General features: G+C 51.3%; 2 protein-coding genes and 1 pseudogene across 11 annotated transcripts in view; all 3 read left to right on the top strand.

Moving 5' to 3' along the window:
- The window catches only part of CCHCR1 (coiled-coil alpha-helical rod protein 1), a 16,141-nt gene extending 12,458 nt beyond the window's left edge, over positions 1-3,683 (top strand). For 7 of the 9 annotated variants that reach the window (XM_037735399.1, XM_017520068.2, XM_017520067.1 and 4 more), the window contains 8 exons: positions 194-306; positions 508-553; positions 722-858; positions 951-1,139; positions 1,237-1,338; positions 2,736-2,887; positions 3,012-3,183; positions 3,405-3,683. In XM_037735399.1, the coding sequence (XP_037591327.1) occupies positions 194-306; positions 508-553; positions 722-858; positions 951-1,139; positions 1,237-1,338; positions 2,736-2,887; positions 3,012-3,183; positions 3,405-3,529 (1,036 nt within the window). In that variant the 3' untranslated portion in view covers positions 3,530-3,683. Of the gene's footprint in view, positions 1-193; positions 307-507; positions 554-721; positions 859-950; positions 1,140-1,236; positions 1,339-1,428; positions 1,751-2,735; positions 2,888-3,011; positions 3,184-3,404 lie in introns of those variants that run through there. The other 2 variants (XM_037735402.1, XM_037735403.1) reach the window with 2 other exon arrangements.
- A 1,701-nt stretch (positions 3,684-5,384) lies between these two features.
- On the top strand, positions 5,385-7,984 carry LOC108297407 (annotated as a pseudogene). The gene is made up of 2 exons (XR_001822196.2): positions 5,385-5,443; positions 6,843-7,984. The product of XR_001822196.2 is annotated as a calmodulin-A-like (transcript).
- A 1,058-nt stretch (positions 7,985-9,042) lies between these two features.
- On the top strand, positions 9,043-11,039 carry PSORS1C2 (psoriasis susceptibility 1 candidate 2). The gene is made up of 2 exons (XM_017520070.2): positions 9,043-9,416; positions 10,277-11,039. The coding sequence occupies exons 1-2, from the start codon at positions 9,362-9,364 to the stop codon at positions 10,630-10,632; spliced, it is 411 nt and encodes a 136-aa protein (XP_017375559.1). The 5' UTR covers positions 9,043-9,361; the 3' UTR covers positions 10,633-11,039.
- The last annotated feature ends 1,022 nt before the right edge of the window (positions 11,040-12,061 follow it).

A 12,061-nucleotide genomic window follows, 5' to 3' on the forward strand; every position in this document is an offset into this window, starting at 1 on the left:
AAAAAAAAAAAAAAAGAAAAGATACAGTCATTTAATGCATTCTTGGGGCAAGGACCCTTTAGAAAATTGACAGAAGCTGTGCATTCTTTACTTGCATAACAGGACAGGATAGAGGGAATTGTCTGTACAAGACACAGCAAGTCCTTTGGGAATGAGGGAGGCATGGAGGGTCAGTGACCTGTGCCCTCTCCAGCTCTCAGATCTGGCTCGAGAGCACTATGGCTAAGGTGGAACAGGCTGCCGCCCGGCTTCCCAGCCTCAGCAACCGACTCAGCTATGCTGTCCGCAAGGTCCACACCATTCAGGGTGCGTAGGGCAACTGCAAGCCACATCCTGCTCCTGACCCACCAGCTCGGACTTTCTTCTTCCTGGCCCAGCTCTCTGATCCCACATCATCCATCTTCCTCTTTTCATCAGTCCTTTCATCTCTTTTTCCCCTACTCCCCAGTCCCCCACTTTCTCCCATGCAAACTTCATCTCTGTTTCTCCCTGCCTTTTCCCTCCCAGGCCTGATGGCTCGAAAGCTTGCTGTTGCTCAGTTGCGCCAGGAGAGGTGAAGTTTGGGCACTTTGAGGTGGATGGGGCTTTAGGGTGGGGTGGATGGGGCTTTAGGGCATTGACTGCTGGGACCCCCCAAAACAATGAGGACTGAGGTGGGATGGGGGCTTAGGGGTCAGGCAGCTGGGTGACTTCTCCTGACTCTTTCTTTTCCCCATCCCAGCTGTCCCCTACCCCCACCTGCCACAGATGTGAGCCTTGAGTTGCAGCAGCTTCGTGAAGAACGGAACCGCCTGGATGCAGAACTGCAGCTGAGTGCCCGTCTCATCCAGCAGGAGGTGGGCCGGGCCCGGGAGCAAGGTACACCTGGTTGCCAGGGGGTGGAGAGGATGAAGGAAGACCTGGCATCTAGGGTACCAGGAGAGGCCTGAGCCAGCACCCCCTCCTTTTAGGGGAGGCAGAGCGCCAGCAGCTGAGCAAGGTGGCCCAGCAGCTGGAGCAGGAGCTGCAGCAGACCCAGGAGTCCCTGGCTAGCTTGGGGCTGCAGCTGGACGTGGCACGCCAGGGCCAGCAGGAGAGCACAAAGGAGGCTGCCAGTCTGCGGCAGGAGCTGACCCAGCAGCAGGAACTCTACGGGCAAGGTGTCCAGAGGGGAAAGGGGTGCTTCCCTTGGAGGGTGGGATGGGAACTGCAAATCAAAGCTCCTGCTGATATGCCCTATCTGCACCTTCACCCCAGCCCTGCAAGAGAAGGTGGCTGAAGTGGAAACTCGGCTTCGGGAGCAACTCTCAGACACAGAGAGGAGGCTGAACGAGGCTCGGAGGGAGCATGCCAAGGCCGGTGAGCCTTGCCAGGGTGGATAGGGCTTTCCAGGAAGAAGGAAGTGTTCAGACATAAGGTTATTATTTCCCCCTCAACGTTTTTGCAAAGCTTCATTACAGGAGGTAATGAAGGTATCCAGGAATGACACAGATGAATTCTCACATCATAAACACACCCATGTAGCCAGCACCAGATTAAGAAACAGCATATGACCAGCTCAGGACCCCCACTGTACCCCTTCCAGTCATACCCCTTCACAGAGGACACCACCTTCCAGATGTCTAACACCAGCAATTACCCTCTAGCAAAAATTTCACACATCTGAACAAGTTAAAAGAATTGGGACCAGCACTTTGGGAGACCGAGTTGGGAGGATTGCTTGAGTTCAGGAGTTCCAGATCAGCCTAGGCAACATAGTGAGACCCCAACCCCAAAAAGAAATGCAAAAATTAGCCAGGTATGGTGGTAGGCACCTGTAGTCCCAGCTTACTTGGGAGGCTGATGTGGGAGGATCATGTGAACCTGGGAAGTCGAGGCTGCAGTGAGGCAAGACTGTGCCACTGCACTCCAGCCTGGGCAATAGAGGAAGACCCTGTGTCAAAAAAAGAATTGTGTAATGAATATTCATATATCTTCTCTAACTGTAGCAGTTAACATTTGCCACATTTGGTCTCTTACGTATATACACACACATTTATACATTTTTTTGAGTCACTTAAAGTTGTAATCATTTAATGTTTTTCTTTGTTTTGTTTTAAGATGGAGTCTTGCACTGTTGCCCAGGATGGAGTACAGTGTTGTAATCTTGGCTCACTGCAAACTCCTGGATTCAATCGATTCTCCTCCCTCATGCTCCAGAGTAGCTGTGATTACAGTCGCCCACCACCACGCCTGACTGACTTTTTGTATTTTTAGTAGAGACGGGGTTTCAATATGTTGGTCATGCTGGTCACAAACTCCTGACCTTGTGATCCGCCTGCCTCAGCCTCCCAAAGGTCTGGGATTACAGGCGTGAGCCACCGTGCCTGGTGTAATCATTTAACGTTTTAAGTAAGCTGTAAATATAAGTCGTTCAGCTGGATCTCCCAAAACCAGTAAATTATCCTATATAGCTATCATCACACTTTAAGAAATGAACACTAATTGCACAAAATCTAACCCAGTCCATATTCAGATTTCCCCTGAGGAACTCCAGGATGGATCAGGGATGAGGAAGGTACTTAGGTTCACAGATTCCCAGGCTCCTGGGGCATCAGCCCACCCCTCCAACTGTACGGAAGAGACAGATCCACAGAGCAAAACGGCCTTCCCAAGACACAGAGCTGGTGACCCAGCATTCGTTCCCGTTTTCATGGTGCCTGGCTGCCCCTGGGCTGACCCACACCTGCCCCCTCTGTGCCTTGCCCTCTCTGCAGTGGTCTCCTTGCGCCAGATCCAGCGCAAAGCTGCCCAGGAAAAGGAGCGGAGCCAGGAGCTCAGGCGTCTGCAGGAGGAGGCCCGGAAGGAGGAGGGGCAGCGACTGGCCCGGCGCCTGCAGGAGCTAGAGAGGGATAAGAACCTCATGCTGGTAGGAGACAGGATAGCAGAGACTAGGGCCTATCCTGGGCTGGTTCCCGGGCTAGAGGTGTGGAAAGAGGATGGTGGGGGAGGCTCTACCCGGGCTAGGTGGCGTTTAACCCTCTCCTTCCCAGGCCACCTTGCAGCAGGAGGGTCTCCTCTCCCATTACAAGCAGCAGCGACTATTGGCAGTTCTTCCTTCCCTACTGGATAAGAAGAAATCTGTGGTGTCCAGCAGCAGGCCTCTAGGGTGTTCAGCATCTGTACCTGTAGCAGCAGCAGTGCCCACCAGGGAGTCTATAAAAGGTCTTGGCCCAAGCACAAAAGGACAAGGGATAAATGGGGACACTTCAGGAATCTCCGCTCCAGACTCTTGCATGATGAGTGTTGTTCTCCGTGATCCTTCCAGGCTCTTAGCCTCTTAGCCACGCCCTGCTTGGACCAAAGGGCCTCCTCCCTCCTAGCCCTTATGTCCTGTGCCAGCCCTGTTTCCTCATCTGGTGCTCATCCTGCATCTTCCTTCCCAGGGTCCCTCTCTGTCCTACTCGATGACCTGCAGGGCCTGAGTGAGGCCATTTCCAAAGAGGAAGCTATTTGTCAAGGACACAACCTCGACAGATGCTCCAGCTCCAACCCACAGATGAGCAGCTAAGCAGCTGAGAACTGGAGGGAAAGCCAGCCTAGAGGCTGGAAGGATCCTGGAGAAGTGGGTGGGGACAGACTATCCCTTCCTCAGCCAGCGGGCCTGCCCTGGGGGATGTAGCTGAGTCTGAATTCTGCTCTAAATAAAGATAACTACAGTAGGAGCCATTGTTTGGAAATGTTATCTCTGGGAATCTGTGGGAAATCTCCCGCCAGCCACTCGGAGTGAGAAGTGGTCCTACCCATAGCTGTTTCTCGGTGGCACCTTTTCAAATCCTTTTTCTAGACAGCTCTGGAAATTTTTTGTGAAGCTCCTGTATTTCTTTATTCTCAACTTTTGTTTTAAAACTCTCCTTCTGGAAAATGATAAATGTCAGGAGTGGGGAAGATGAAACATTCACTCATTCAACAGCAACGTCAGAGCCAGGCACTGTGTTAGCCCAAGGGGCCACCATGGTGGGCCCTAAGAGCCTACGTCCTAGTGGGAGAGAGAGGGCACACAGGACCTACACAGATGGACAAGATCATTTCAAGCAATCTGAAGTGCTTGAAGAGAAAGTACAGTACAATGATGTGATAGAAACTGACTCTGTGGGGAGAGGCCTCGGAGCAGGGGACCTTGTGCTGAGACCTGCCTGAAGCGGGCTCCTGTGGAGGCCAGGAGAGCTCTGTATAGAACCATCATAGGATGCTGCCGCAAGGCCGAGTTTGGATTTTACTCTAAGTCAGTAGAAAGCCATTGGAGTGCTTCTTTAAAAACAGGGAAGAGGGCCAGGTGCTGTGGCTCCCGCCTGTAATCCCAGCACTTTTTTTTTCCAAGTGCTAGATCGTAGCTCACTGCAATCTCCATCTCCTGAGTTCAAGCGATTCTCCTTCCTTAGCCTCCTGTGTGGCTGAATCCCAGCACTCCTTTTCTGGGAGGCCAAGGTGGGCAGATCGCTTGAGCCTAGGAGTTCTTAAGACCAGCCAACATAAGGAGACTCCATCTATACAAAGAATAAAAAATATTGGAAGCCGTGATGGCGTGCACCCATGATCCTCGTTACTCCAGAGGCTGGGGTGGGAGGATTGTTTGAGCCCAAGAGGTTGAGGCTGCAATGAGTGGTGATCGCACTGCTGCACCCCAGCCTGAGAGACAGTGAGAACCTGTCCTCGCTCCCTAAACAAAAGGAAGAAGCAACATGCTTTGGTGTACATTTTTTTTTTCCTGAAACTTTTTTTTTTTTGACATGGACTTTTTGCTCTTGTTGCCCAAGCTGGAGTGCAATGGCATGATCTCGGCTCACTGCAACCTCCGCCTCTTGGATTCAAGAAATTCTTCTGCCTCAGCTTCCCGAGTACCTGGGATTACAGACACTCACCACCACGCCCTGCTAATTTTTTGTATTTTTAGTAGAAACGGGGTTTCACCATGTTGGCCAGGCTGGTCTCGAACTCCTGACCTCAAGTGATCCACCCGCCTCAGCCTCCCAAAGTGCTGGGATTACAGGCATGAGCCACCACACCCGGCCTTTCCTGAAAGACTCATTGGAGCGTGTGTACCAGAGTGAGGTACACACATCCATGCACTGTTGTCAGCTGTTGCTCCCAGCACTCCCATGCCTCAATTTAGTGAACTCAGAGCAAGACAGTGACTGCTCATGGTCAGCACGGCATGTGGGTGGGTCCATTGAGGTCACTTCCCCAGGAGTCTGTAATTGAGCAGTTTCTGGATCAGGTCCACCCAGGCCAGCAGTGTGCAGTGGTGGCTATAGCGCTTCAGGGCCAGGGCATCCCCCTCAGTGTACTTGGCCTGCAGCAGCCCCAGGTAGACCTCCCAAGTGTTGCCCACCATCTTGCTGCAGGGAAGCAGCACATGGGTGATCATGGCAGCGGCTTCGCAGCAGCTCATCCCCTTAGTTGTACTTTTTTTTTTTGAGATGGGGTGTCTCGCTCTGTCACCCAGGTTGGAGTGTAGTGGCATGATCATGGCTCACTTACAGTATCTACCTCTTGGGCCTAAGCAATGCTCCCACTTCAACCTCCCAGTAGCTGAGACTACGGTTGCATACCACCATACCCAGCTAAAATTTTTTTTTTTTTGAGATGGAGTCTCACTCTTGCCCAGGCTGTAGTGCAGCGGTGCAATCTTGGATCACTGCAACCTCCACCTCCCAAGTTCAAGTTTCTCCTGCCTCAGCCTCCCAAGTAGCTGGAATTACAGGCGTGCACCACCACGCCCAGCTAATTTTTTTGCATTTTTAGTAGAGATGGGGTTTAATCATGTTGGCCAGCCTTGTCTCAAACTTCTGACCTCAGACAATCTGCCTGCCTCGGCCTCCCAGAGTGCTGGGATTATAGGCATGAGCCACTGCATCCAGTTGCTATATATATATATATATATATATATATTTTTTTTTTTTGGGGGGGGGGACGGAGTTTCGGAGTTTCGCTCTTGTTACCCAGGCTGGAGTGCAATGGCGCGATCTCGGCTCACCGAAACCTCTGCCTCCTGGGTTCAGGCAATTCTCCTGCCTCTGCCTCCTGAGTAGCTGAGATTACAGGCACGCACCACCATGCCCAGCTAATTTTTTGTATTTTCAGTAGAGACAGGGTTTCACCATGTTGACCAGGATGGTCTGGATCTCTTGACCTCGTGATCCACCCGCCTCGGCCTCCCAAAGTGCTGGGATTACAGGCTTGAGCCACCGCGCCCGGCCTATATGTATATTTTTTTTGAGACAGAGTTTTGCTCTTGTTGCCCAGGCTGGAGTGCAGTGGCACCATCTCAGCTCACTGCAACCTTCACCTCTTGGGATCAAGCGATTCTCCTGCCTCAGCCTCCCAAGTAGCTGGGATTACCAACATGCACCACCATGCCCAGCTAATTTTTGTATTTTTAGTAGAGATGGGGTTTCAACAGGTTGGCCAGGCTGGTCTTGAACTCCTTACCTCAGGTGATCCGCCCACCTCACCTTTCAAAGTGCTGGGATTACAGGCGTGAGCCACCGTGCCTGGACTTTTTTTCTTTTTGAGACAGAGTTCTACTCTTGTTGCCCAGGCTGGAGTGCAATGGCATGATCTCAGTTCACTGCAACCTCTGTTTCCCAGGTTCAAGTGATTCTCCTGTTTTAGCCTCTGGAGTAGCTGGGATTACAGGTATGCACCACCATACCCTGCTAATTTTGTATTTTTAGTACAGATGGGGTTTCTCCATGTTGGTCAGGCTGGTCTCGAACTTTCGACCTCAGGTGATCCACCCACTTCGGCCTCCCAAAGTGCTGGGATTACAGGCATGAATCGCCTCGCCCAGACTTTTTTTTTTTTTTTTTTTTTAATGGTAGAGGCGGGAGTCCGAGTGAAGCGAGCGAGTCGAGTGGTTGTGTGATCGCGTCTCGGAAACCGGTAGCGCTTGCAGCACGGCTGACCAACTGACTGAAGAGCAGATTGCAGAATTCAAAGAAGCTTTTTCACTATTTGACAAAGATGGTGATGGAACTATAACAACAAAGGAATTGGGAACTGTAATAAGGTCTCTTGGGCAGAATCCCACAGAAGCAGAGTTACAGAACATGATTAATGAAGTAGATGCTGATGGTAATGGCACAATTGACTTTCCTGAATTTCTGACAATGATGGCAAGAAAAATGAAAGACACAGACAGTGAAGAAGAAATTAGAGAAGCATTCCGTGTGTTTGATAAGGATGGCAATGGCTATATTAGTGCTGCAGAACTTCGCCATGTGATGACAAACCTTGGAGAGAAATTAACAGATGAAGAAGTTGATGAAATGATCAGGGAAGCAGATATTGATGGTGATGGTCAAGTAAACTATGAAGAGTTTGTACAAATGATGACAGCAAAGTGAAGACCTTGTACAGAATGTGTTAAATTTCTTGTACAAAATTGTTTATTTGCCTTTTCTTTGTTTGTAACTTATCTGTAAAAGGTTTCTCCCTACTGTCAAAAAAAATATGCATGTATAGTAATTAGGACTTCATTCCTCCATGTTTTCTTCCCTTATCTTACTGTCGTTGTCCTGAAACCTTATTTTAAAAAATTGATCAAGTAACATGTTGCATGTGGCTTACTCTGGATATATCTAAGCCCTTCTGCACATCTAAAGTTAGATGGAGTTGGTCAAATGAGGGAACATCTGGGTTATGCCTTTTTTTAAAGTAGTTTTCTTTAGGAACTGTCAGCATGTTGTTGTTGAAGTGTGGAGTTGTAACTCTGCGTGGACTATGGACAGTCAACAATATGTACTTAAAAGTTGCACTATTGCAAAACGGGTGTATTATCCAGGTACTCATACACTATTTTTTTGTACTGCTGGTCCTGTACCAGAAACATTTTCTTTTATTGTTACTTGCTTTTTAAACTTTGTTTTAGCCACTTAAAGAAAATCTGCTTATGGCACAATTTGCCTCAAATCCATTCCAAGTTGTATATTTGTTTTCCAATAAAAAAATTACAACTTAAAAATAAAAAAATGGTAGAGGCGGGGTCTCACAGTGTTGCCCAGGCTGGTCTCCAGCTCCTTGAGCTCAAGTGGTCCTCCCATGTGGGCCTCCCAAAGTGCTGGCATGAGCCACTGCACCTGGCCTGATGTATATTTTAAGAGCTCCTTTGCTGGTTGTGGAGGGCAGGTTTTGTGTTGGGGAGAGGGATAAAGAGTGGGAGCAGGGGGGCCAATTAGAAGGGTGTTGGGGAGGCTGGGGGGAGATGGTGGCTCAGGTTGATGGGTTGGGTTTGGACAGGGCGTGGAGGGGCTGACAGGTAGATAGGCTGTGGATGATGGATGAGAGAAATGAAGGTTTCTATGTGAGTCCTGGAGGGGACAGTTGTGTCCCTTACTGTGGGGTAGCAGACCAGGTGGGGAACAACCTGGGAGGAATCAAATATTATTTTGGACATGTTACTTCTGAGAGTCTAACAGACTACCAGGGAGAGAGGTCCTCGAGGGAAACATTCTAAGGATCTCTGGGAGGCTTAGACCAAAGAGCTGAGACTGAAAGGAAAATGGGAGGGAGGAGGCGAGCACAGCAGAGTTGGAGCGGAGGCCCTAGAGGCGGACAGGAGGATTCCTGAGGGGGGAGGAAGGGGCTGAGGTTGCTGGAGCCTGGCGGGACCGATGCAAACAGCTCTGGGTGGGGAGAGGGGACCAGGATATCCTCCTGTGTCCTTCCTCTTCTGCAGTCATGGGGTGGCTCCCGGATGGAATTCCTCAGATGTCACTGCTTGGAAGTTCCCTGCATGCCTGAGGAAGGACATGCTGGAGAGCAGGATGCCTGGATCCCAGGGGAGGGAGGTGCCCAGGAAAGAACGAAGCCCCAGGGGGGTGTTAAGCGTGGGGGCGAGTGGGGAGGCTGGGGCAGTAGCTGACACTGTCCCAGCTGCATCCCAGGTTTGAAAGGCACCCCCTTCCCCAGCGCGGGCATCCTGCCTCCCAACCTTTAATTATGGTGCTTCCCAACGCCTGGTTTGCTCCCATTCTTTGGCTTCCAATAGTTGCAAGGGGTGAAGGTGAACATCTCTGTGATTACAGAGATGCTAAGTGGGTATTGACTGCTGCAGGGTGTGGACGGAGGGCGTGAAAACCAGGGTGGGGTGACACAGTGTCTGGGTCATGATAGGGAGAGCGGGCAGCTGGGTCCTGGGCTGGGGGACTAAAATGAGGGACGCCACCTTCAGAGGTGACACATTAGCCCGGGCCTTCCCAACGGGTCTGACCAGTTCTGTTCTGATGGTACTCCTGTGTCACTGGGCTGGCCTCTCCTCCCCTCCTCTCCTATAAAGCCTCTTGGGGTTCCCAGGCACCCAAACTCAGCCCACCCCAGCTTTGGGGGCCAGTACACAGCCATGATGCTCAACTGGAAGCTCCTGGGGATCCTGGTCCTTTGCCTGCATGCCGGAGGTGAGGCGGGAACAGAGGCAGGGAGTGCAGTTTGGGGTGATGAGGGATGGTCACGATGGGGGAGGAACTGGATGCTTGGGGTGGGGTGCAAAATGTGCCTTTGGCTTTCACCAGAAATGGTTTGCTGGCTGGGCGCAGTGGCTCACGATTGTAATCCCAGCACTTTGGGAGGCTGAGGTGGGCATATCACAAGGTCAGGAGTTCAAGACCAGCCTGTTCAAAATGGTGAAAACCCATTTCTACTAAAAAATACAAAAATTAGCTGGGTGTGGTCCTAGCTACTCAGGAGGCTGAGGCAGGAGAATCTCTTAAACCTGGGAGGCAGAGGTCACAGTGAGCCGATATCATGCCACTGCACTCCAGCCTGGGCGACAGAGTGAAACTCCGTCTCAAAAAATAAAAAAAGAAAAAGTAATAAGAAATGGTTTGCTGGCTCCATGTGGTGAAATGGGTCAGGATTAATATGTGGGGGATGAGTTTCCTCAGAGCTGGGGTCACTGTAAAGCTAGGGTCTGTGTGCTGGGGTCACCAAGGTGTAGCCCACTTTGGGGTGCAGTTTGGCCTGAGGGCAAAGCCTGTGGGGTATCCCCACCAGGGGTGATGGAGCTTATCTGGAGAGTCTGGTCAGTGTAAAGTGGGTCAAGTGAATGGCTCAGATCCATCGGGGGTGGGTGTTAATGCCATTTTAAGATCTGTTAAGTATTTACAAAGGTATGGAGAGCTCTTTGAGAGTGACTTTTTTGGTCTGTTTGTGGGTCAGTTCAGGCTCTGTCCATCCAGAGAGGCTCTTCCTCCTGGGCTGGGCTGGGCTGCGGTGCGGGAGAGAAGCCCTCACCCCCTCTTACCTTTCCCCTCTACAGGCATCTCAGGCAGCAAGGACCACCCCTCTCCCCAACCCACAGAAGACCGAGAGGAGGCAGGCTCCCCAACATTGCCCCAGGGCCCCCCAGTCCCCGGTGACCCCTGGCCAGGGGCACCCCCTCTCTTTGAAGAACCTCCGCCTCCCAGCCCGAGTCGTACCTGGAGAGACCTGCCTGAACCTGGAGTCTGGCCCCCTGAACCGCCTCGAACGGATCCTCCTCAGCCTCCCCGGCCTGATGACCCCTGGCCGGCAGGACCCCAGCCCCCAGAAAACCCCTGGCCGCCTGCCCCTGAGGTGGACCACCGACCTCAGGAAGAGCCAGACCTGGACCCACCCCGGGAAGAGTACAGATAGTGGGGTCCCCCCAGCCCTTCTGCTCCCAGGCATCTCCAGGCACCCACGCCCTCTCCACCCTCTGATTCCCCGTGAATTCTCCCCAATTTAGCCTGTCTCCTTAAACCTCTTGCTCATTCCCTCAGTTTTATTCTGAACCCAGAAGGTGGTGTTCTGAGGACATCCTGTCCCCTCCTGAGATCCGTACTAGTCCTCACCTCGCCGGTTTTTCCTCTGCCAGCCTAAGCCTACCTCACCTCCAGGACTCGGCCCCACCTACCTCCCACCCCGCTTCCCGCCCGCGCGGCCGCTGGGGCAGGGCTGCGGTCCTGTGTTCCCTTCTGCCACCTGGCGGCCGGCGGCAGGAACTATCAGTAGACAGCTGTTCTGTCCATGAAACGGAAAAATTAAAATCATGTTTTCTTAATTCCGAATCTACGCTGCTTCTTTAACTAACACTTAGGTTTTTGACTATTCGGGTGCCCACCTCACAGTCCTAAACTTACAGAGACCTGGAAGTAACCTGAGTTCTTATCTTGCTCATATCCAGTGCGTGGGGCTATGATGCTCAGCAGGAGGAGGGTTGGAAATGTCACTACCCCAGTCACAAGAACATTCAGGCCCACACTTCTCCCTTTCTGGGAACCCTGTATTGAAGAATGGGAAGGCAAGTTTCATTGTTTAATGTCCTATGGCTTGGATACCCCGGGTGGCACATGCAAACCTTCCCAAGGGCATGTCAGCAGGACCCGTTTTTTAAGAGAATCAGTTTCCAGGTGAACATGTGCTGCTCCCTAGAATGAATCCCCTGCCTGTCCTGGACCTGACCAGAGTGCCCTTCCTAGAGCTGCCAAAGGTCAATGGGAAGCAAATAAACCCTTTCCATCCCATCAAGAGATGGATTTTCTTTCTTTCTCTTTCTTTCTTTCTTTCTTTCTTTCTTTCTTTCTTTCTTTCTTTCTTTTTCTTTCTTTCTTTCAGACAGAGTCCTGCTCTGTCCCAGGCTGGAGTGCAGTGGCACCATCTCAGCTCACTGCAATATCCGCCTCCTAAGTTCAAGCTATTCTCATGCCTCAGTCTCCTGAGTAGCTGAGATTACAGGCACGTGCCACCACGCCCTGCTGATTTTCATATTTTTAGTATAGAGACAGGGTTTCACCATATTGGTCAGGCTGGTCTCGAACTCCTGGTCCATCTGCCTCGGCCTCCCAGAGTACTGGGATGAGCCACCATGCCGGGCTCCCTTTTTTCTTTTCTTTTTGAGATGTCATCTCATTCTGTCGCCCAGGCTGGAGTGCAATGGCACAATATTGGCTCACTGCAACCTCTACCTCCTGGATTCAAGCGATTCTCCTGCCTCAACCTCCCAAGTAGCTGGAATTACAGGTGCATGCCACCGTGCCCTGCTAATTTTTGTATTTTTAGTAGAGATGGGATTTTGCCATGTTGG

The sequence above is a fragment of the Cebus imitator genome, unplaced genomic scaffold, assembly GCF_001604975.1.
Source record: "Cebus imitator isolate Cc_AM_T3 unplaced genomic scaffold, Cebus_imitator-1.0 Scaffold799, whole genome shotgun sequence".
Lineage (NCBI taxonomy): Eukaryota > Metazoa > Chordata > Mammalia > Primates > Cebidae > Cebus > Cebus imitator.